Source organism: Diabrotica undecimpunctata, chromosome 1, assembly GCF_040954645.1.
Source record: "Diabrotica undecimpunctata isolate CICGRU chromosome 1, icDiaUnde3, whole genome shotgun sequence".
In the NCBI taxonomy this organism is placed as follows: domain Eukaryota; kingdom Metazoa; phylum Arthropoda; class Insecta; order Coleoptera; family Chrysomelidae; genus Diabrotica; species Diabrotica undecimpunctata.
This window is the reverse complement of record NC_092803.1, coordinates 208911264-208936743: the sequence shown is the minus strand read 5'-3', so window position 1 is coordinate 208936743 and position 25480 is coordinate 208911264. Positions and strand designations below refer to the sequence as shown.

Sequence of the window (25480 nt, the reverse complement as noted above, 5' to 3'; positions counted from 1 at the left end):
TTGTGAGTCTGTTTTCTCTTCTGTATTATTTTTACTTTGTGTGACCAGCACCGGTTCTATGGCTGTACATTGTGTGATCTCTCCTAGCAAATAATATATTTTGATTATTAATTTAGATGCAGCACTTATAATATGCGTTTTTGGTCTATTAATTTCCTCCAATCTTTGACCCCATATAAAGCGCAATATTTCTTTTGTAAACCATAAAAATCATGCTTCAGTTCTTTTGAGAAGCTTTCCCAGTGCTCGTGTTTAATTCTTCTAACAAATGCACGTGTTTCATTTCTTATCCTCTTGTAATCTTCGTACGCTTACTTTGTCTTGTTTAACATATACTTCAGATAATCTTTTTGATTTTTCTTTCAGCTCTGTCCAGAACCAAGGACTTTTTTGCTTTAGGAGAAAGTTTCTTTTATATATCTTTCTTTCGTCCAGCGCTTCTTTAGCTGAGTCAAGATATTTGCTTTAATTTTTGCTCAGCTTTTCTCGACTGCGTAGCTTTGGATAATATGTGTTTCTGCATTTTTCTGCTACTCTTTTTTGGTATAAATACCTTGCTGTGTCGTCTTTCAGATTTTCAACTTCTATCTTTAAGTTTTATTCTGTAATTTGACTTTTCTGATATACAGGGTGTTTCAAAAAGGTAACACCGTCTCTAGGATGGCTAAAAAAGTGAAAAATAATTAGAATTTACTTAAAAAAAAATTTATTATGGAGTTTACTTAGTTATATTGGATAATAAAGTATTATCCAACATAACTTTTTTAAGAGTAGAACTATTTATCAAAATTCCAAATGAATTTAAACATCATAAAATGTTACACCAAAAAGGTACTCTTGCTAAAACTCGATACTGTGTACCGTTTTCGGAATATTTTGATTTGAAAATTATAAAGTAATAACCGATGCTGGTATAAAGTAATGATTAAGTTTTAATAGGTATATTTAGGTTTTTTGTAAGTTTGCCATGGAAAACTGACATTTATTGATTGTTATGACAATAAGTCAGAAATAATTAGATTTTTAAAATCTTGTGATTTGTAAAATTAGATATTTTTAATCAAAATGTACTCAAATGTTGAATACACCCATGTATTATTAACATTAGGGGAGTATTTAGGAAACTCTATGTAGCGCAGCTTTTACGAATTATGCACAAGTTTCCTAGAAGAAACTTACCAAGTAAAAAAACATTTAGAACTGATGAGCAACGTTGTCGAGATGCTGGGAATGTGAGACCAAATAAAATAAATTCTGAGAAGAACAAGAACACTTGTAACGTTACTATGAATATAACTTGTATCGTTTCATATTAACCATTCTTCTCTATACTCCTATTGTTAAATTATTTCTTTCTAAGTTGTGTTTCCTTGTGCACCAATTATTCCTCTTATATTTCTTTGTGCTTTTCGTATTAGATTTAGTATGATTATGTAGTGCGTTCCTAAATATATTTAAAACTGATTTCTCAGATGCTTTCAACATCTCATTTATGTAATTTTCCTATACTTACCTTTGTGTAACCACCTTCAAAAAGAAAATTTGGGTCCGTATGATTATATAGACAATACATATACTGCTTCTTCTTTTTCTTCTACGGCACTACAGCCCAAATTGCGCCAAGGCCTCCTTTATTTTGCTTGCCTTGCCTTAATCCTTGCTTGTCTGTGGCTGATCTTCTTCATACACGGACTTCTGAAAGAGCTTGTGCGTAGCTGTTTACTGTGTCTTCCCAGCGCTTTCTTGTCTTTTCAACCGGTCTCTTTCCCTGCATTCTAGCATTCAGTGCTCTTTTTGGTAGCATATTCTCTCCCATTCTTATGACATATCCGGCCCATTGCAATCTTTGTATTCTAATGAAGTCTGACAGTGGTGCTTCATTATAAAGTTGATAAAGCTCATTGTTATATCGACTTCTGAAGATTCCGTTTTCCCTCACAGGTCCTAGTATTCTCCTCAGTATTTTCCTTTCGACTGTGTCGAGTTTGCTTTTGGATGTTTCTTTCAGGACCCATGCTACACTGCCATAGTCACTGCTATTAAGGTTTTATAGATTCTAATCTTTGTATTTCGGTGGATATTTTTGACTGAAATATATGAAAGAGGGCAAAATAAGCTCTGTTTGCCTGCGTTATTCTCTTCTGATGATCCGTCGGCATATATTTCTACTCCCAGGTATGTAAACTTTCCGTTTCAATGTGATCTTCATGTATAATGTTTTGTCGGGGTATATTTCTTCTCGTCTGTATCATTATTTTTGTTTTTTTTTTCTGTGTTAATTTCCAGACCTAGCCATTTTGTTTGCGTTTTTAACTATGCATATGTTTCCTGTGCTCCTGTTGATTTTCTACTCATAATATTAATATCATCGGCATAAGCGACCAGTTGAACCGTTCGGTTGATCAGTAGGTTTCCTCGTCCAGTTTGCATTTGCCTAACCGCATACTCCACTGCCAGGTTAAACAAAGTTGGGGCCAGCCCATCTCCCTGCGAAATTTTAAAAAAGTCTGTCCGATGGTTTTGTATTCGTACACATTGTTGAGTTTCATCCATTGTGGCTTCAATGAGTCTAATTAGCTTGTGTGGTATTGCCAGTTCAGCCAATATACTGTAGAGTTTGTTCCTTTTAACTAAGTCGTATGCCTGTTTGAAGTCTACAAACACGTTGAGAATATCAATGTCATGTTCCCATGATTTACTCAAGATCTGTTTGACTATAAATATTTGATCCAGTGTCGATCTCCTCCATCTGAAGCCCGTCTGATATTTTCCAATAATATTTTCTGCTAGTGGTTGGAGCCGCCGATTTACAATATACGTGAGGACTTTATATGCTGTACATAGTAGAGAAATTCCACGGTAGTTTTTGCACTGGAGTTTGTCTCCTCTTTTATAGATCGAGCATACTTTACTTTTCTTCCAGTCGTTGGGTATTTTCTATTCATGCCATATGTCTTTGATGAGCGTGTGAATGTGACTTTCTAGGTGGTCGCCACCTACCTTATACAATTCTACTGGTATTTCGTCAACTCCCGGGGCTTTATTGTTTTTCTGGGCCTTAATAGCTTCGAGAACTTCCTCTATGGTTGAAGCTTCTACTCTATTCTCTACTTCATTATCTTCCACGTAGTTCGTACCCATTTCATCTTCCATGTCTACTTGTGTACCAAGTAGGGTCTGAAAATAGTGCTTTCAGGTTTCTGTGACTTTCTGTTGATCACTGATTATTTGCCACTTTCATCTTTACATAGACTTGTTTGAGGTTTATACCTAGTTTTTATCTTTTTTAGGTATTCGTTAGCCCCTCTAATTTAGTTGTTAGTTATTCTACTGCTGATAGTAGTATATTGACGAAGAATTCCTTTTTTATAGGTCATTATAAAATCCGAATATTTTTTTTATTACAAAAATAAACTTTAAAATAATTTGTTAAATTTCATCTGAGAAATAAAACTTCTTAGGACTATATAATTGTCTAAATGTATTTTCTACTACAGTTGATACATTTTTACTAATACAGTCACCTTTGATGAACTAGTAGCTACCTGGATTTCAAACAAAACTAGTTCCGATAAAACCAAATTAGGTACTACCTCCTGCTGCGCTAAATAAGGGTAACATCGTAAACAGGTACTTGAAAATTCTATTCGTACTCAAGTAGGGAATGTGGTTATTAGACAATAGCCTGAATGGACTTAAAGAAGTTGATTCTTTTGTTGAAATAACATTTCAGCGAAACCTTTAATTCCAAACGACAATGTAGTTGTAGTGATATATGATCCTTTTTGTTCTACATTCTTATTATAAATGAAATTATTGGTCACGTAGTAAAGGACGGGCAGTCAAGTATTTTTGGGAATTTCTAATCGATAATAGGTTAGAGATGAGTCTTGTTTAATTAGGTAGGTATTATCATTATTGTGTAATGTTATTTAATAGTCTCATCCAAATCATTCAAACTGTTTTTGTTTTATCCCTGTTAACCGTTATTTGTATTTGAAAGTTACTTTTATAGAATTTGGAAATACAGTCCAGAAAGCACCCATATATTATAAATACAACTATTTTATTATAATCATCATCAAATGGTAATTGCTGAATATACATATTATAGTCTAATATACACTATAGTATCATTGATACATTTGAAGCTCAGAACAAAAATAGAACTACAACGTGATTTTTATATTTACTAAAGGTACCTATATTTTAATAAATACACCTTTGGTAAATATAAAATTTTTTGCGGCTATGATGACTTTGTTGGTTATTATACGAAATCGCTATGTTGTGGTCTTTCTTCACCATGCTTTCAGGTTAGCAAGCCAGGATATTCTTCTTTGTTTTAGTCTATAAAGCTAAAATCTTCAGTTTCTTAGACTAGTCGTATAATTGACGTTGACCGTTTTTTCTAAGATATAACGCCAAACTTATATTTTTTCTCCATTTGAATTGTATTTTTTTAATAAATTAGTGTGGCAAAAAAAATAACTTAAAATTCAAATTCAGAAAAAATATTAGTTTGGCATTATAACTAAGAGGCTGACAATTTCGGCTTTTTAGAAAAATGTTTTCTAAACTCCAGAAAAATCCACAATTGACACAGGTCCTTGAAAAAACGCAGCACGCCTCGACTTTTCCGCACGTTGACCTTGTGGCCACGCAAAGCCGCATATGACAGTGTCAAAAGAACAGTACTATACCAATCAATGCGTGAGTTAGAGACGGCAGTACTATTAATAATAAGTAAATATATATAACATTATATAATATATGTAATATAATAAAACTGGGTATGAGAGAAGAACGATGAATGTAAAAGATAAGCAAGGAAACCTGATAGTGGACGAAGACCAAATATGTGAAAGGTATAAAGAATATTTCGAAGAGATGCTAAATGACTGAGTGACTAATGAAGAAAATTATAATGTAGCTAAACCTCAAATAGTAATAGAAGAAATACCAAAGCCCACAAGAGAAGAAATTGAAAAAATAATAAAAGATATGAAAAATCAAAAAATCCCCGGGGAGAGCGGCATTGTGGCAGAGAACTTAAAATATGGAAGAGATGCTGTAATAAACCAACCTAGTTAGCTAATACTAAAAGTGTGGAATACAAAAATGGAATAAGTCCATTATAATTCCTATACCCAAAAATGGGATAAAACTGACTGCGCAAACTATAGAGGAATATTCTTGTTATAGCTAATATATAAAGTGCTCGTCATACTAATTAAAAAACGATTAGAAATATATGTAGAGAAGAATCTAGGAGAAAACCAAGGAGGATTTTGCAAGGAAAGATCAACAACCAATCAAATTTTTATGCTAAAACAAATCCTGATCAATTGCTATGAATACAACATTTCAGCACAAATACTTTTCGTTGATTACAAAGCCGCCTACGATATAATAAACTGAAACAAATTAATAGAACCGCTAAAAGAATTCCAAGGCCAGAAAAAATAGTAAGATTGGTAAAAATGACAATAAGACAAACCATTTGTGCTGTGAAATGCAACGATATAGTCTCGGAAGAATTCGAAGTGAAAACAGATGTTCGCTAAGGAGACCCGTTGTCTACCTTGCTATTCACTATAGTTCTAGAAAAAATTGTAAGGGTTAGTGGGATAAATAGGTCCGGCACTATTTTATACAAAGAGCACCAATGTTTAGCATACGCTGATGATGTGGTTCTCATTGCAAGAAATGGAAAAGAACTAGCAAGTAAGTATAGCAACAAACTGATTCAGTTGGGACTGAAAGTTAATATTAATAAATCAAAATACATGGAAATCTAGAGCAAAAAATGAATTAACACCAGGGGCTCCTTTAAATTGGAGGTGGAGGATGGATCACATGTAGAATTCGAGAAGGTGGATGAATACGTACTTAGGTACTCTGATTTATCAGATATATAAGGAAGAAACTAAAGTCAACCTGAGACTGACCAAGAGCAACAGATGTACTGAAGCCATGAGCAAAATAATTAAGGCCAAAGATATATCTTGTAATAGTAATACAAAAATAAGAGTATACAAAGGTATAATTACACCCACAATGCTATACGCTACCGAGACATGGACTATGAACAAAACCATACAGTACAGATTGGAAGCATGGGAAAGAAAGATATTTTGCAGAATGTTTGGTGGAAAAGTAGTAGAGAGAGAATGGAGAAGACGAACTAATGCAGAAGTGTGCCAATTGTATGCTAACTCTACAATAAAAAAAAGTGGTGACAAAACGTAGACTAGAATGGCTCTGACGTCTAGAAAGAATGCAAAGTAATAGACTAGTCAAGAATTTTTTTGGAGAGTTCCTGAGGGCAAAAAAGAGGGAATCAGAGATTGGAAGCTAATAGCTAAGAACAGAAAACGATGGAAAGTATCCATCTAGCAATGAAAAAGTTCTGTTAACGCTATACATACACTATTTCGAATAGAACGATACAAATCTTAGCACACGCTGATGATATTGACATAATAGGGCGTATCAAATGAGATGTTGAGCAATATTTCCTAGAATTGGAAACGGCGGCAAAACAGGTCGGCTTAGTCTTCAACGAAGACAAAACAAAGTACATATTAGTTACTAAGGATACTATATATAGCAAATGAGGAATGCGAAACAGCCTTTGAAAGTCATATATTTGAACGTGTTGACAGCTTTACATACCTCGGCTCGCTAGTGACTATTACCGATAAAACAAGCGAAGAAATTAAAAGAGGAATAAACCTTACAAATAGGGCATACTATGGACTCAAAAACAATTCCACTCAAGAAATATCCTGAAAAAAAAAACTAAAAGTATTATATACAAAACACTGCTGATGCCGGTGCTCGATGTAGTCGAGACCGACTTAGGATTAAAGATCAGAAGATCGTAACACGTCGCCAGAAACCGAACAGAATGGCGACGAATCTTAGAGCAAACCAGGATGCACAGAGGATTGTTGGGCCAAAGATGATGATGATGATGAGAAAAGTTATCCAAATCTTCTATAAAACTGCTTCGGTCTTAGTTTTATGAAAAACAGACGGTTCAATTATATGACGCTAGTCTAAAAAACTGAAGATTTTAGCTTTATGTACTAAAACTTTAGAAAATTGTCTATAAAGTAGCCGGTTTTTTAAGTAAAAGTCTGATTTTCTTAAAGAAATTGGTTGTGACCATTAACAAAAACTTTGGTTATATATTTTTCAGAATTTGTATAAAAACCTTCTTTGAGAACAATTTCCGGAATAAAATCTTAGTTATTTAAAAATGTAATAATCACATTCACAACAATAATTGTGGCTTAATCCCATAAAAACCTGATATAAATTTGTTTAGCTTTCGTAAACAACACCACCTGGTACATTCTTTTCGTTAATCGTTTCGTTAGTTCCACAATTGAATCGATTAATAACACATTTGAAAAACGAGTACACTCACAAAACAGAATGTGTTCAGAAAGTAGAATGAATAGTCGAATGATTAGCCACATTCAATACAAATTCGTTTTCGTAGTTACCTATATATCTTTTGTGCATGCGGAATTTGTTCCATGTCGAATAACTGACTTAATAAACATTATTGAGGTGAAGAGAAGCAGCAGATGTGTGATATCATTCTGCCCAATTAAAATATTAATATAAACAATTTTTTGCGGTAAACAGTTATAACTGTGAGGTCTCGATTTTGAAGAGATGACCTTGCTGCCATTCAAATGCAATATACATAATATTAGGATGAGTATATAACCGTGTTGTTTAGGTGTGGAAGGGGGATTATTAAGAAAAATACGGAAATAATAACAAGCCTCAATAAATATATGTTTTGTTAATGTCATGTTTTTTTTTTATTATCTCACGAATACACAAAGGGGATTTGTACGATTCGTATTATTTAAATCAGTTTTTTCTTCGTACATAAAAACAGTATATGTGAAGTCTTGAGAAATTTCTAACACCGTTGTATTTGGTGTTAAAACTATTTAGAGGACCTCTTATAACAATCTTCTACTTACGACATATTTTCTGTTACTGAAGATGATTTTAATTATGGCAGATAAGCGTAAGATAAGTTCCGTCTTTAGATAAGTTGATTATGATTCAAATTTAACACCTCGCTCACCAACTTCGATAAAAATAAACATCCGAAAGAGATCATTAAAAATGCATTTAAAGACATTATAGATACAAATAAATACGACCTAATATTATACACGGATGCCTCAAAAAATGACACAGGAGTAGGCTGCTCTGTTACAACCTCTCATTCACTAATTAAGTCATCACTTATACCAGCCATCAGCAGCGTTCATACTGGCGAATTATTTAGTATATTGCAAGCTTTTAACCATATATCTCCACCTAATAAACAGTTGCCATATGCACAGACTCTTTAGCATCAATCTATTCTATCAAAAATATATTTACTGATCATCCAATCGTCCAAAAGATCCTAGACTCTTACCAAATTATCTTGTCCCAAAACATGACAGTTACCATAATCTGGCTGCCATCTCATATTGGTATAGAAGGCAATGAAACTGCAGATCACTATGCTAAACTTGCTACAGTATCACCTGAAATCACCGATAAAATTCAAATTTGTAAGGACCTAAAATCATATATTAAAAGAAGAACCAGACTCCTTTGGCAGCATCATTGGAACTCTAACCGTTCGATCTTACACGAAATACAACCGTCAATAACCAGTCAGCCTACATTTGACTATTCAGCACTCTCAAGACGAGATCTCATTGTGATAAGACGACTTCGGATAGGACATTCAAAACTCACACACGGCTACCTAATGTCCTCTAGCATCCGTCCCTCCTGTCAAATCTGCCAATCATATTTGACAATCAAACATATTCTCACTGAATGCCATCAACATTCGGCCAGAAGATTACAATACAAACTCAAAAGTGAAGTACGAGATATCCTAAACAACCCTGACCAAATAAAAGCTGTGCTACAATTCCTTAGAGATGAACACTTATATCAAAAAATATAATTAGATTTTAATTTAGACATTGTATAACATATTATTATCATTCCGTATTATTGTAACATATTCTTAATGTAACACTTAATGTTTATGTAATGAAAATTCATGTTATAGTACCTGTGTAAGTGGCCATAGTAGCCGAGCACGTTAAAGTTGAAATAAAAAAAAATATAATATCCCTGAACTTTTTTCAATGAAAAATGTTTGAGGAACATGAATATTTTCAGATGTGATAAATATGTAGAATTTATAGGGAACTTCTTTACCATTCATTTGCCCAATTCAGTTTTAGTCTGTTTTCTAGTTTATTGTTTATATTTTGTTTATAATCTCTATTTTTATTTGTATTTTTGAGTACTTCTATATTGTATCGTTCATGTTTAAAACCTATTTTCTTTTTTAAATCTTTAAAATGCTGGCCTTTATCCTACTTTCGACCTAGACAATAGCATGATGTATCATATTTACTGTAAGTCCATTTTTACGAATGATGTTTTCAACCTTGTCTTTACCCCCTTTTGCACTAAGATCTCTTATTATTATTGTTATTTCATGTTTTTTGTGCGCTACATTAAAACTTGTAAATCTCTATAGTTATATTATAAAACTGTTCAATCTCACTATCGGATGTATTGGTTGTTGGAGTATAAACTTGTATGGGAGCTAAATCTGGCAATTAGGGGGGATGGTGTAACAACTCCCACCTTAATTCATAGATTTTGTAGTGGATTTTTGAATTGTATGTAATTTTACACTCCTCATTGCATTTCGCGCTCGTAATATTTTCAGACTAAACAACATCTTTCCCCCCACAAACGTCAACATAAGTGCATTTGTTAGAATACCCAACATCAATAAATCAAAAACTTGGTCTGCACTATTAAAATACCACTTATCAAGAAAAAATACTCTGAAAACTAAGCAAAGAGTCTCTAGAAGAACTCTACAAGTATACAAGTGATGAAAATTAAACTTAACAAAAATATTGTGTATTAAGGCGATTATGTATTACGCATTACGAAAATTACGTATATATAAATCATGTTTAAGACCAATAATGACTTATGCGACAAAAACAAGAGCAGGCCCTTCGCTCCTCATTCTTTGAACCCTTCTACCACCAATAGTTCCACAGTCCCCATTTTTTTTGCTATGTGACTGAAGTAATTTAGGTAAACATTTTTAATAACCTGTCTTTTATATTAAGTTCATCCAGAATTGACAAATTGGTTCTATGTTCTGTCCCATTTGTAAAATTCTTCTGTAAACCCACATTTTGCAGGCTTCGATCTTACTGCTATTGATTTTTTTGAGTGTCCAAGTTTCAGCTGCGTATGTAGCGACATCAGGCGTATCACCAAAAATTGGCAATAAGAGCACAAAATCGTAAAGAATGAAGGAGTTTAAGGGAGGCCTATATCCAGCAGTGTACATGATAAATGAAGGCTGGATGATGATGTTGTTGATTTGAAGTCCGAATTCTTTACTTGTCCGGCTTATTCGTTCTGTGATGGTAGTCATTTCGATTTCATTCGCTTCTAGTATTTGGCCAAGAACCTTCTCTACTTCTGCTCGAAAAACTATTAGTTCTGCCTTTTTGACTGTGTTTCTTTTGTTCTGAGAGTGATGCACTTTTTAAAGTGTCTTTGTATAACTAAAGCAGAAGGGGTAATCCACCAACAAACTTACTTTTACATGGAAATATAACATCGCTAATACTGTTTTAGTCGATTTCTGGAGTCGCTTTTCTAAACAAAAGCATAGCTTTTGATTTAGGATTCTGATGAAAAACGAAGCCCCATCCAGAATGATGAAATGATGAAAAATTCTTTTTATTCCTTCTAAAATGTTTAAATTGTTGTTGATGAAGTTGCATTCTATTATTTTTTTGGTCCAAATACTAATGAAGCATTTAAAAGGAAGTCAGCAAATCGAAGACTATGAAGGTAACTATAATAGATTAAAACTTTAAAAAGGTAATACAACTCGATTCACCATTATACATAATTTTTTAATATATGTATGTACTTTCTGGACAGTAGTTAATTTATAATATAGCTTAGATTTGATGAAACTAAAAGAGATCCATTTGAATCTCTAAAAACGTAGATAGAACAGTTAATTTCAACAATTACTAGTGACATTTTTGCAATACATCACATGCACTTCTATTCAAGGGCTAAAAACTGAACATTTTTTAAAGAAAAGAAAGTCTTCATATTGATCAACACCACTAGCAACTGTCAGGAAAATATCACATTTGTTTATTTCTGGGAAATAATGTTTTTGAATTTAAATAAGATTGAGATTTTATAAAATTTAAATGAATCCCAAAACATGTTTGTGCTTACAATACCGCCGACGATAGTACACCATGTGGATTCATTCTAATTTGAAGAATATTTAAAATAAATTCGTATAGGACTCGTTGAATGCATTTTTATGTTACTTGTGTTCACTCTGGGTTGTTGATGGTAGGTCTGCATATACCCCACTAGGACCTTCGTTGCTACAAACCGAGTCTTCTGGTGTTCTCGAGGGCTCTGCTTCCGTCACTTCTTCTTCTTGTTTATGCCTATATTTATCTTTGTCCTTGTGTTTCCCGTGCAAATTCTAAAACAGGAAATAGAACATTATTAAACAAATGTTTTTATCAACGACGTTTTTATGTAAGTAAAAAAAATTAATGCCACTAAAAATCACTTCAGTAATTGTTAAAACAAAATCTTTTGAGCTTAACGTTACAACCGTCTACTTTCCACTAAAACATGACCCAAAAAGATCATTTTCTAGAATTTGTTAGTAGACATTGCAAAAGATTGACAATTGCACACTCATTTACAAATCACACCCATTGGAGTTTTTGGTTAATTACAACCAAGGAAAAGGAACCCTTGCAGGCACTTAAGCAATTAAAATAATCAATTTCAACAGGTAAACCGAGATATTGGCCTACTGATCAAAACAACATTGCAGAATAGATTGATTTCTTTATAACTAGAAATATTTCTGTTAATTATTTACATATTGAGGAAGCATGGGACATGAACTCCGACCATTCTCCCATTCTACTCACAGTAAGTAGTTATTCAAAGTCAGCCACCTCCTAAACTAACTAATAAACTAACAGCTTGGCAGGGTTTTCAGCTTCACTTAGAAAAAACAATCAATTTAGGCTCTAGCAATGGAACTTTCATAGCGACAGGATAATGGAAGCGATAAATTTTATTGATCTCATGAGAATCGTCCAACATTGCCAACGTTGATTTATTTAACAGCTTTATAGAAACTGAGTTCATTTGCGGCAAAATACAAAAATTGCGTAAGAAATCTGCGCTCTTAACTATTAAAACCATTAAAGCATTTTGACTTTTGTCGATAGGACACTCTGATCAAAAGATATCGAATTTTTCTGTCAAGTTGATACAAATTAAATTTTATTAAATTAATTAAAATCACCGGTTGCTTCAAGCGTTGTTTTTGAGAGCGTTGTTCATTATACACAAAAAACATTTTTTTTACACTTTACATATTATTGGTAAATCGATTTTTTCCATTCCCCCCACGAGGGGTTTTAGGGGAAAGTTAAAGGATAGGAGTGGCAAACTTTTCTTGTATCTTTTTTGTGGTGCCTCAGCAAAATTCAGCTTGTTCGTCTCGTTTTTAAAGGTCAAATCGTTTGCGACTTGAATAGAACCCTAAAAAATTGTTAGATTGTTGATACATGATATAAACTAGAAATGATAATTGATATTTTCACCGACCAAACAAAATGGAGGAGAAGAAATATTGATGAAAAACTATCCTATCCTCTGCCATTCTACTAATTTAGTCGTTCCACTTTCGCTTCCGTTTTGTCACACATCCATTTATGTCTTCTATATTGCATGCTCTTTTTATGTTTTTGCTTTTCTCCCTATCCAACAGACTTTTCCCTGATATTCGTCGGAGTATTTTCATCCCTGTTGTTTATAGTGGTCGTCTCGTTTTAGATGTGTCAGGTTTTGTCTCCGCCGTGTATGTTAATATAGGTCTAATTGCTGCTTTATAGATTCTTGTTTTTGTGTCTTGTCTTAGGTGTTTGTTATTCCAGATTTTGTCATTAAGAGATCCCGCCGCTTTACTTGCTTTTAAGCTTTGTTGTCGTACTTCTTCTTCAACATCTCCGTAACTAGTTATATCTATTTCCAGATATCTAAACCGTGCTTCCTGCTTTATTATTTCCCCATCAATTTCGATTTTATATCGTAGTGGGTATTTAGATGTTGTCATACATTTGGTTTTTTTTTTTGCTGATATTATCATATTCTATTTCTTGGCTGTTGTATTGAAAACGTGTGTTAATCTTTGGAGCGGTACTGATATACACTGTGTTAGTTTTCCATTTATCTTTGCCCTTATTCGAATGTAAGTAAATGTGTTCTATGGTTTGTATAATATTGATTGGTATGTTTCTTTTATACAGTAGATGTAAGACGTCTTCGACTTGGATGCTATTGAAAGCCTTTGTCAGGTCTATAAAACATAGATATACTCGATGGGCTTTTCTGTGATTTGTCTTAGTACAAATACGGCGCCGGCGTCTACGCAGGATCTTCCGAATCTGATTCCTTGTTGTTTATCTGATAAAGTTGTTAGTTTATTAATTTTGTTGGTTAGGACTTTTGTGTTAAACTCAAGTGCGGTGTTCAGTAGATTTCTTCTTCTTCTTCTTCCTTTGCTCTATCCGTTTCGGACGTTGGCTATTAACAAGGCTATTTTGACTTTGTTTACGGCACCTCTGAACAGTTCGGTCGATGTTAGTCCGAACCATTGTCGCAGGTTATGCATCCATGAGTGTCGTCTTCTTCTCGGTCCCCTCCTACTGTCGATTCTTCCTTGGACTATTAACTGTAGCAGCCGGTACTTAGTATGCCTCATGACATGTCCGAAGTACTCAAGCTTCCGTTCCTTTACGGTGAAGATTATTTCTTTGCTTTTGCCTATTCTCTGCATTACTTCCACGTTAGTGATGTGGTCTGTCTAGGATATCCGAAGAATACGGCGATATATCCACAGATCAAAGGATTCTAGTTTCTTCAGGGTGGCTTCCGTTGTGGTCCATGCCTCTGCTCCATAGAACAAGACCGGAAAGACATAACACTTGACCAGTCTTAATTTTAGTTCCATTGAGATTTTGCTTGTGAACCACTTTTTCATATTGTTGAACGCGTTTCGCGCTTTTTCAATTCGTGATCTTATTTCTGTTGACTGGTCCCATTTTGTGTTGACTGTGGTTCCAAGGTATGTGTATGTCTCCACTTGTTCTATTTTTCGGTTGTTTAATGTCAATTGCATCGGAGGTTGTTGTGTTCTGCTGATGAGCATGCATTTAGTTTTGGTTGTATTGAGTTCTAAACCATATTCTTGACTTGCTGTGTGTATGCTTTGCATGAGTCTTTGAAGCTCGTTGCAGTCATTTGCGATAATAACTGTGTCGTCAGCATATCTAATATTATTGATTACCTCTCCGTTTACTTTGATACCCTACGAAACTTCTCCCAGTGCTTCTCTGAAGATTTGTTCAGAGTATATATTGAACAGGAGCGGCGAGAGGACGCATCCCTGTCGTACACCCTTTTTAATATCTATCTTCCCACTGTGTAAGTTGCCCATCTTTATCTCAGCACTTTGGTTCAAATAGAGACTGGTTATTATGCGCAGATCCTTGCCATCAATATGCATCTTCCTGAGCATTTCCATGAGTTTATCATGTTTGACCTTGTCAAACGCCTTGGAGAAGTCGATGAAGCACAAGTGGACGTCCTTGTGCATGTCTCTGCATCTTTGAATTAAAACTTGCAGACTGAAGATCGCCTCTCTTGTGCCCAATGCGCTTCGGAATCCGAACTGTGACTCCGATATATTTGCTTCGCATTTGTTATATATTCTATTGTGTATGATTTTGGTGAAAACTTTGGTAATGTGATTTATCAAGCTTATTAAGCGGTGTTGATAACAGTGTTTTGCACTTGGTGTTTTAGGTATGGCTACAAAGGTCGATCGAAGCCATTCCTCCGGAATCTCCCCTTTGTCGTAAAAGGTGTTAAAAAGGCCTGTCAGAAAATCGAGGAAGTGGTCATCCGTTTCCAATAGGAGTTTTATGATCTCGCTCTGTATGTTGTCGGGACCTGGTGTTGTGTCATTTTTTAGCGATGAAATGGCTTTTTCCACTTCAGACCTTAGTATTTCGGGTCCAGTCATGTCGTCATCTTGGTCCACTGTCGCTCTGCGTTTATCGTTAAAAAGTCGTTCTACGTAATCTTTCCATGTGTCAATGAGCTTCAAGTCGTCTGATATAAGGTTACCGTCTGCGTCTATTAGTGTCGGGTGGGGATTATTGGTTTTCTTTTTAGTTGTTAATTCTTTGATCTTTTTGTGCATGTTGTGGTAGTCATATCTTCTGTCGCACTCTTCGATTTCATCGCATTTCTCCTTCAGCCAGCGTTCCTTCGCTTCCTTTATCTTTGTTTTTATATTGTGACTTGTTTCTTGATACTTCACTTGATTTTTGCATTTGTGTTGTCTTCTTTCTTCCATCATATCAAGGATTTCATCCGTCATCCATTCTTTCTTCTTCTTGTTTGTCATTTCAACAGCTCTTTTTATTTCTTCCCATTTATACCTTCCCATTTCTTCAGATTTATACCTCTATAATTGTTGGGGTCTTCTTTATCTCCTTTCTTGAACATTGGTATCATTATGATGTTTCTCCATGCGTCTGGTATCTTGCAGTGCAATATTAGTGCAGTCTAAGTTTTTTCATCACTAGGGTTATACTTTCTCCTCCGTGTTTTAGAAACTCGTTGGTTATTCCGTCTGGTCCTGGTGTCTTTCTATTTTTGAGTGAATTTATAGCTATCTCTACTTCCTGAAAACTGATTTCTATTTCGTGTCTTAATTCATGTAGGTTATTGTGTTGATTATTATTTTCCTTTCCTTTAAACAGTTCCGTCAGTTATCTTTCCCATTCGTTTGCTGGTATGTTATCGTATTCCTTCATTTCTTCCATTTCTTTCCGTTGGTTTCTTATGAATCCCCATATTTGTTGTTGTGTACCGTAGAAGTCGCTTTTCATCAATTTTGTAAACTGTTCCCACTGTTCATTTTTTGTTCTTCTTACCAATTGCTTTGTTTCATTCAGAACTCATCAACCAGAATCCTTAAGCTCTTCAATCGTTAAATCAACTCCATAAACTGTACAGCTATGGGAAAATTTGAAAAAATTATAGAAAAATCAGATTATGAGACCATAGTCATGAATACGAAAATAAGAAGTAGAATAAGTATTACAATGAAAATATACAGAGAATCTCAGAACGAAGGAAAAATTATTTCAAAGCAAACACATCATCAATAATTATCGAAAAAGTAAAATTTTAAATGATTTAAGTACATGGAAGACAAACGTTTACTTATAAAAGTATATAACTATGAATGAAGATGATTTATTGAAAAGTGTTTAAATTTATTCATATATGGTATTATATTTTTTGTCATCTCTAAAATGTTTCGGAAACACTTTAATTCTTCAAAAAAAAAACAACCATAAATCTTCTAATGGTACTAAAGATTATCTACAACCACAACAACATAACAAACCTATCTTTAACGCGTTATTTCAATCTTACTCGTGACAGCAATGCAGTTATACATAAATGGTACTCTTCAAGATTAGACGAGGTACCCATGTATAAAGTGTACCTGGAGGCTGTGCAAATACGTGATACTGTCTAAACATACGCTGGACGGAAAGATCCAAGTATATTTATAGAAACATAAATAGTATACTCTGGTCGCTGAAGTTATTCCCAACTGTCTAATAAACTTATTAATTTAGTAGAATGTGTACGTAGTTTGTTTATAATCTGCGTAAAACTAAAAGGAAAATAAAAAAAGTCACTCAATTTTAATACTTTTGACTCCTTAATCGTCAATCTATTTCACGTATGTTTTATTTTTCTGTATCTCCTCAGTTTTTTTGAATCACCTAAATATCTTTCTTTCTCCACATCTACCTTCTTTTTTGAAAATTTTACTAATTGGTTACTAATAAATCTCTCGTTATTCGTTAGTACCATATGGTGACATTATGTAATACAGCTGTGACATAGGTAACAAAAATATGTGACAATTACAAATTACAAAAACAAAAAAGTTTACAGAAATTAAAGGAAATAGGCTGCATGGTAAATTACTTTGAATATCTGAAATAAATTCATACAAAATCTTAAAAACAACTGATTTATTCATATCGTGTCAATAAACAGGACAACAGGGGAACCTGTTTAGTTTACTAGTATTGTTGTTGAAAGTAAACTAATTATTTATGAACTTGTCTGCAGGTGGATGTGAGTACGGTTAGGCATTTTTTTCCAATACAGTCCCGTTTCAGCAGTGTTAAATACTTGATCGGCACAATAGTCCCGATCTTCAATAATTTTCGCTAGCTCCTGTGGAAATATTTTTGCTGCTGCTTTATCTGCTGAAGCACTCTCTTTTGTGATCTTGATATTAAACCCAATTAGCCATCCGTTGCTAGCTGAAAATTTTTACCAGCCTGGAAGTGGAAGTTGGTGACTCTGACTGTTTCATTAACCCATAAAACTGAAGAGCTTTTTACTGGATTAAATAAGCACCTACAAGAATTCTTCTGTATAGCTCTTTCTGTTCTTTCTAATAATACATCCCTTGAGTAAGATGAAAATTTGGGGCTTCATTTTGTACCAGAAATTATAGATTTTCTTATAGCAACATCATTCTCCTTAATTGCTCTTATAGTTGATTCGCCTAAATTAAAATGTTTTCCAATTGCCGTAGATCCTTCTCCTTTTCCTAAGCGACTAAAAATATCTAGTAAGACAGTAATATTAATAATATTTAGATTTCCTCCTATATATCCGGCAGCTGGAATCGTATCGACATCCTTACAAAAGCGTGTATACCGTGAAGATCAAATTTCGAGATTAGTGATGGACGAGCCAGTTCAGTGTTTCAGTAGCGAAACTGATGGTTAGTGCACCGACAATGTGGGTCAGATTCCACGGAAAACTTGAAATCAGCTACCAAAATGTCACGAAGATTGTTCAAAAACGTTTGTCCAATTATTTATATATATAATTTAGTTTGTTGATGTTGTCCTATATAGTCAAGAGTAATTAGTAATTAAAAAATGCAATACAATGTTATTCGTCTTCTATTTTGATTAGGTTTTAAAATACTTTAATAAAAAGGGTAAAAAATAAATAAAATAACAAATGTTGTAATTGGCGTTTGTCCACTAGAATAAGGAAGTCATTTCAATTACCTGTGGTTCTTACAAAAGTTTTAAGAGTGATACAGTATATGCCAAACAATTTACATAACACTAAAAAATAAAAATATAAAACTATAGAATAATAAAACTTTACAGTCAGTGGTCAGACCTAAGTGTTATATGGATGCGGTGTAATACGCAAAGAAATATTTAAAATCCAGGAGAGCAAAATGAATTTGTCTTTCCAGCGATCTTTCTAAAATGTTTTATTTCCGTAGCTGTTATTTGTCTTTCATATTTCTTCTGTAATGTATATGCTTCTATCGTATATGTAATAGATACATATTACATCAAAATTGTCTGTTATTCGTTATGAATTTTCCATTTATTTCATTTCCGAATCCTTCTCAGGTTTTTTTTTGGTATTTTATTTTCTTTTTCTACAATATTTTTCTGATTTTTATGTACTGTACTTAATCTAATCGGTTTTTTGTGTTATTATATTTTTCCAAGCAACTTTATTTCTTCCTGAATTTGTTTGCTCCACCATTGGTTTTTTTTTATTTTTCTTATGTTTAATCAAGATACAAACTTCTAAATCTTTCTTCCATTATGTCGTTCTTTTATTTCTTATCCTGTTTAGTTATTTCCATTTTTTGTGAGCCATAAGGATTCCGCAGATAGGAAGTTTCCCCTATGTCTATATTTTTATATAGACTTGACCAGTCCAGTCTTCTTTTCATATACAGTCAACTCCCGTTTATCCGTGGATAGTTGAGTGGCATGGTTATCTCGGATAACAGAAATCGCGGATAAGCCGTAACTGGAAGTCAAATACATAAATGCAAAAAAATGTAGTTTTATCTAAAGCTTTAATTTACAAGTTTCAAGTTTCTGCTTTTTTGAGTAGAAAACGTAATTCTTTATTCTTAGTTTTTCAGCAAGTAGCATGCCGTCCTGGTCCTCTAGGTATTCTAGAAGTTCATTCACGTGACACAAGGTCGCTTCGTGAGTCATTCGTCCACCAGGTAAAAGCTCTTCTTCTTTTTCATCACTTTCCTCGTTTTCTCCTCAGCATTTTCTTACGATGTCTTCGTCCCTTAAAATCAAATCCCGGGTCGGTAGCATCACAGTCTAATCACTCTTGCAGTTTTGCTGCGTCCACATTCTTTCCACAAGGAACTGAGTACATTAAACTTCAGTTAATTTTCATCTTCTTCAACTGCTAGTTCGACACAATTTTCGATATTTGGCCAGTTTTGGCCAGAACAGTTTTGTCCATAACTTCCTACATATCCTTCTTCAATTTTTAAGCGAAGTAACTTTGTTCGGTAGTTTTTCTTCATAGACACAATGATGTCTTGGTACATAGGTTGAACTAACGCAGTCGTGTTTGGGGGCAAAAATTTGGCAAACATTTTTTCGTCAGCAGACTTAAGCATATGCGTTTCAGAATGTGAGGGGGCGTTGTCAATCAACAGCACAGCTTTTTGTTGCAAATTATATGCTTTTAAATGTTTTTTGAGTTCTGGTATAAATTTGACTTCAAACCACTCTTGAAATATTTTTCATCCATCCATCCTTTTCTTTGGTTGACGTAATCAATATATCAGCAATAAGTAGTTTTTATGCTCTTAAAAGATCTAGATTTTTTGCCTTGCCAATCGCCGTCAACTTCAGTTTTTGACTTTCTGTAGCGTTGCTGCAAGACATAATCGTGATCCTTGCTGGATTTATAGCCCCTGCTTTACCTTTACTTGCTAATGTCCGAGTTGGAAGGCATTTCCACAAGAGGTCCGATTCATCTACGTTATAAATTTGTTTGTAGCTCAGATCATTTGAAGAAAGGAACTTTTCGAACCTACTTTAAAATTCCTCAGTTCTCTGTTAGTCATCGCTTTATGAAGTCCTATCTCCTTTATCCCATGGCGTTGTTTAAAGCGAGTCAACCAACCGGATAATGCTTTTACAACAATTATTGGACCTGATATGGGTGTACCCATGTTACGAACTTGGGCTATTCATTCTACCAATGCCCTCTAGTTCTACGTAAGACTAGGTTCTCATTGTTTTTCTTTTCTTCGTGGCAGAAGAGGTTTCTGACATCGATGAAAAACGTTTTCCCTTTTGTTTTGAAATGTTTCGCACTGCCGACTAACAGATACCGTATTGAAGGCACATAAGTTTAGGGGAAGCACCGTTTTCAATTTTACTTACGTGTTCTAACTTTTGATTATCGTCAACACAATTTTTTTTGTACATGGTAACAAAACAATAAAAAAATGCACTGTAGCTCAAAATAAAACACTACCTCACAACAACGATCAAGTGAACGAACTGGGGACTAACACAAGCAATATAATAGGTTTTCATTCATATTTAAAAAAACTTCTACAAAGTTGCGGATAATGGCTACAAACGGGACGTAACTGTATTTGTATTTATTGTATTATATCGAGTTTTTTTAATATTTTCTTTATTCATATTCTACTGCCATAGTTTTATTTATAATTATGTTCTAGTTTCCTATTTGTACATGACTTCCTATTTTTTTTCCTGTCACTTTTTCAAATGCCTGCTTCAATTTTCATCTCTTCCTTAGTTAGGTCGTTATGATTGTAGATGTGCTCGCTTTCTTTAAGCTTTTATTTAATTTTGTTAAGCATTAATTTATCTTTTTCTTCACAAATTTCTGATATTACTTGCTCCAATTAAAACATGCAAATAAACTAATAACAAAAGAACAAAAAATGCTAAAAATAAACATATTAAAATAAAAATAATTGAACAAGAAAACATACTATTTCAAAATAAAAAAAATAGCACGAATGGCTTAGACATATAGATGAAAATAGAAAAAGTGAAAAAAATAATAGAAGCTAGACGAATAAAAAAAAGGAAAGATAGATCAAGGAAGAGGTAAGAAAATAGAATAAAAAAACCCTTTTCAGGGGAAAATGGATTAGAGAATACAGGTAGTGGATGCAAGAATATTGTAGATATTATAGCAAAGAAGAAAATTATTGTCTATATATAAATCAGTGTCTATATATATTTTTTTAATTTTAATTTTTACTTCGACATCCACGAATAATGTAAACAATTGAACAGTGAATAAAAATTAGTTCATAAAAATATTAAAATAATTTACATAATATTCTCACCTTTTCCCTGCTTCCTTTTTTCTGCGTGCAAAAAAAAAATAATGATGGTATTAACAATTATACTGCAGTTATCGAAAATTAATACTCATTTTATGGTTCTATTTAATCTATAGCTAAAATAATATTCAAAAATAAAAATGAAAATTCCTGACGTTTTATATCTTTGCAGAATGAATATCCGTATTCTTGTTCTTTGGCAGTTGTTTTTTAACTTCTTGTTTTTACAATCAGTGTACAAGTATTCTCATAAAAATTTTTTTAGATTCATTGAGTCTCACATAATACCCGGTTCTAATCATCGTAAAAGTTTCTGTTATTTTTATTGTCTGCATAAGTATGCTTTCGCTTTTTTAGCATGAAAGTTTTAGAATGCAATAAACGAAACTAATTTGGAGTCAATCCGATTCGATTCCAGTGCCTTTAATGCTGCTTGGCTATCAGATATAATTTTTATAAAACTGTCCCAGCAGTTCCTCTTTATTTGTTCATGTAATCACATCTCTATAGTTTGGACGATTTAAGAGTGATTACTTAGTTTTCTACTAAGGCTTAGCCTTGGTTTCCCGCCGTATACCCCAGCTCCAACTCCTTAATCGGTTTTAGACCTACTGTATACCAGCATTGATCTGCGATTATTCGATTCAGATTTTATCAAGGTATCCTTTCGTACTGCTTCCTGACATCTTATCTTTTGTATGCTCCTACCTTCGCTTCCTTCCCAATATATTTTCACAAATATGCATAAAGTTTTTAAAATCCAGAGAAGAAGAAAGTTTTGACAAAGATTGTATTTCTAGATGTAAACAAGTGATCAGTGCATACTAAACGTTTATTGCCGGTGAAAGTGGTTTGTGTATACAAAGGACAAGTATGTTATCAAAATAAGACATTAGTTGGAAAGTTAAATTAAGTAGGATTAGAATGATTTTGTTTCAAAAGAATTTGACGAAAAAAGTATGATTACCGACGAATACCGAAAATCTAAACTACTAGCTATCTTTTTGTTTTCGAGATCCGGCAAGGAGAGAAAGTTTTAATTTATGCAAAGCGGTTTTGTTGATTGCTGAAAGGAAAAACCAAAATATATAATTGGGATATCTCAGAGAAAGGAAAAAAATGGAATTTTGAGTTGTTTGAAAATGCTAGACTGTGATTGGTTAAGAGAGAGAGAGAGAGAGAGAGAGAAAGTTGGAAAGGAAAATTCTGGTTAGAATCATACTTTTAAAGTAGAGAAAAGATCATCCTGTGCCGTAAAACTAATAAAATCAAAGTCAAGAGAGTTTATATATCAAAAGGTTTTATCGTTTTTTTTTAAGTGGTAAATTTGTGTTGGAAAAGAAAGTAATCTTTATAATAAACAGCATCTGTAAGTAAAACCAACTTATACTTGCATTGGGAGAACTCAGTATCCAAAGGGTAAAGGAGTTTCTTTTGGTAAGAGAGATCTATGCTAGGTTTTGGGGACAGATTTAAGACACGAACGAGTTCACGAGACACGAAGTTAGTATGGGAAATTAATTCAGGGAGTGAATTTAATATTTGGCGTCTGTAATTAAAAAATTTGAGATATATTAGAATAGAATACTAATTGAGTCAATATTAAATCAAAACACTTTTGGTTTTCCATCCTGTATTCGCCACCCCCCGTTATTATAACTATTGCGAAGAATTTTTTTGTATACTATTTCACAATCGCCGAAACATTCTTAATATAATAAAATAAAAAGATTTTTTATCCCAAATTTTAGTAAATATTGTTTTAACGTAAACCCTTTTAAAGTAATAATTCTAATTCGAATGTTTCGAAACCTAACAGTCTTGTTTTTTTTTTGACGAACGTCCCCATTCTATTATTGTAGAAAATCAAAACATTTACCTGCAGACTGAACCTCCGATGCTGAGCTTTCCTGCCTCCGCGCCGTTTCGATATGTGGGGATTATCTCTGCATAAGGTTTTACTCTTGAAAATTTCCAATTGTAGATAGAGCCTCTTCAACTCGGCCCTGATATCGTCGGGGCTCATATCTGCCAGCGTCACTTCTCCCACCTCCACGTCGCTATTGTTGCCTGTCAAAGGGCCGTGTGCGTTTACGTCCTGCGAACAATGGGGGAATTGATCAGTTTGTGCTCTCGAACCGTATCCTAATTCATAAAAATGGGAAGAATGAGATTTGATGTGAACATTAGATATACCTACTACCTTTTCCGGTCGCTATGTATGAGAAGATCGTTTCCGAAATCGTACGCACAATGAAAAGGAAACGTGGAAATATTACTTGATTATTATTAGGGGTTATAATGGCCGTTTTCGTATAGAAATGAAAGTAAATCTCTTTAACGTTTCATTATAAATGATTGAGTAATATTTAGATGACATAAATATTAAAAAAAACCGTATCAAAAAATGGTTTTCTGAAGTAAATAATAAGACGGTAACGTCAACCTGAAAAATGAAAAAAAAAAGATGTAATACATGAAGTTTTCTTTTTAAAAGCTTATATGCTATGGATGTTGGCAATTTAAAGCTGTTAGTCTGTAAAAACATCTGACACAGTATGAAAAATTTCTTATGTCCATTATGAAGTAAAAACATATTATTATAAAAAAGGCCCAGCCAGAAAGTTTATAAAACAATTCATATTAGTATTAACCTTGCCTAACATGTGCATATAAATATAAATAAATCCTTTTTCTGTGGCTCAAAGGCTCAAAGGGTTTCTTAAAAGGAACCCAGAAATCAGAAACCGAAAAGCACAGAATATGGATTTTGCTCAAGCTGCTGAGCTCAAAAATTTAACAAATTCATCGTCAAGGACCATTTTAAAACATTTCAAAAAATTCTCACTGATGAAAATATTCTGGATAAACTTCAAACTATATATAATATGGACGAAAAGGGATGTCGGATGAAGTTGCATCACCAACAAACAGTTTTAGCAAAGAAAGGAGCGAAACGAGTACACGTAGTAGCAAATGAACATATGTACACAAAATGGTACAATAGCATCTTCTACTAATATTAGAGGTGCCGCCATTCCTCCAGTAATTTTGTTTAAAGGCATACGACTTAAGCCCGAATAGACAGATTCATTACCTCTAGGTGGAACTGCTACCATGACAGTCAAAGGCAGCATGCATTGATTTTTGATGATGCTTCTTCCCACCTAGATTACTCTACTATTGAAGTTGCAGGTGAGCTCAGAATCATCCTATAACTTACCGAACAACACTACGCATGAACTTCAGCCAATGGATAAGGCAGTTTTTCGGCCTTTCAAACATTTCTGGAATGATTTTTTGAATGAATGAAATGTTTTAAAATACTGGACTCAAAACGGAGACCCTTCAATATCAAAGCAACATTTTGAAAGCATTTTTTCCATAGTATATATAAATATAGTATATATAAATCCATGACACTAAATAATATTTAATTGAGATTTTCAGTAACTGGTATCTGTCCTTTTAAACCTGATAATACCTATCGAGGCATATGCTCCTAGTAATGTAACTGAACAGCAAAATTCACCTAATGAGATGCTTTCTGAAAACTCCTCTGATCTACTTCAGCTACATGGGAAGAGCTATTTAAGAGTTATTTTTGTCATTTTCATTTAATTTTCAATTACGCTTACTTAGTTGATTGAATATTCCATGTGGTGACATATTATTCAATGTGTCCCATTATCAATCTAAAAAATTCTCAACCCCTACTTGGCGATATTGCCTTCACCTATCTTATGATGAAATAATTAACAAAAAGTTACAGTTTCTTTAAGCGATAACAACTTTTACGTAATTTTCGATGAAAATACAGATGCATATGGTCGATATGTGGTGCAACTTATAATCGGCGCATTAAGAAAAGAAGGGCGGCGCAAAGGCGGAAAGAATCGGCGCAAGAGAATGAACCAAGGAAATTTTATTTAATAACTGCAAAAAAAACTGGAGATAACCAATAATATGACTGTAATCCATTTCATTCAGCAAAAAGTTTTTGATTTCCTTTTGTTAAAAGAA

The 25480-nt window shown here is 33.6% G+C and overlaps 2 protein-coding genes across 3 annotated transcripts in view; one reads left to right on the top strand and one right to left on the bottom strand.

Annotated features, from left to right (window-relative positions):
- Pld (Phospholipase D) overlaps positions 1-25480 on the top strand; it is a 384903-nt gene that overhangs the window by 105763 nt on the left and 253660 nt on the right. The window lies entirely within an intron of this gene.
- The window catches only part of smog (G-protein coupled receptor 158 smog), a 182016-nt gene continuing 165710 nt past the window's right edge, over positions 9175-25480 (bottom strand). Inside the window, exons 9-11 of one of the 2 annotated variants that reach the window (XM_072521091.1) lie at positions 23337-23555; positions 21461-21481; positions 9175-11614 (exon numbers count right to left, since the gene is read on the bottom strand). In XM_072521091.1, the coding sequence (XP_072377192.1) occupies positions 11447-11614; positions 21461-21481; positions 23337-23555 (408 nt within the window). In that variant the 3' untranslated portion in view covers positions 9175-11446. The remainder of the gene's footprint in view (positions 11615-21460; positions 21482-23336; positions 23556-25480) is intronic. The other variant, XM_072521092.1, reaches the window with a different exon arrangement.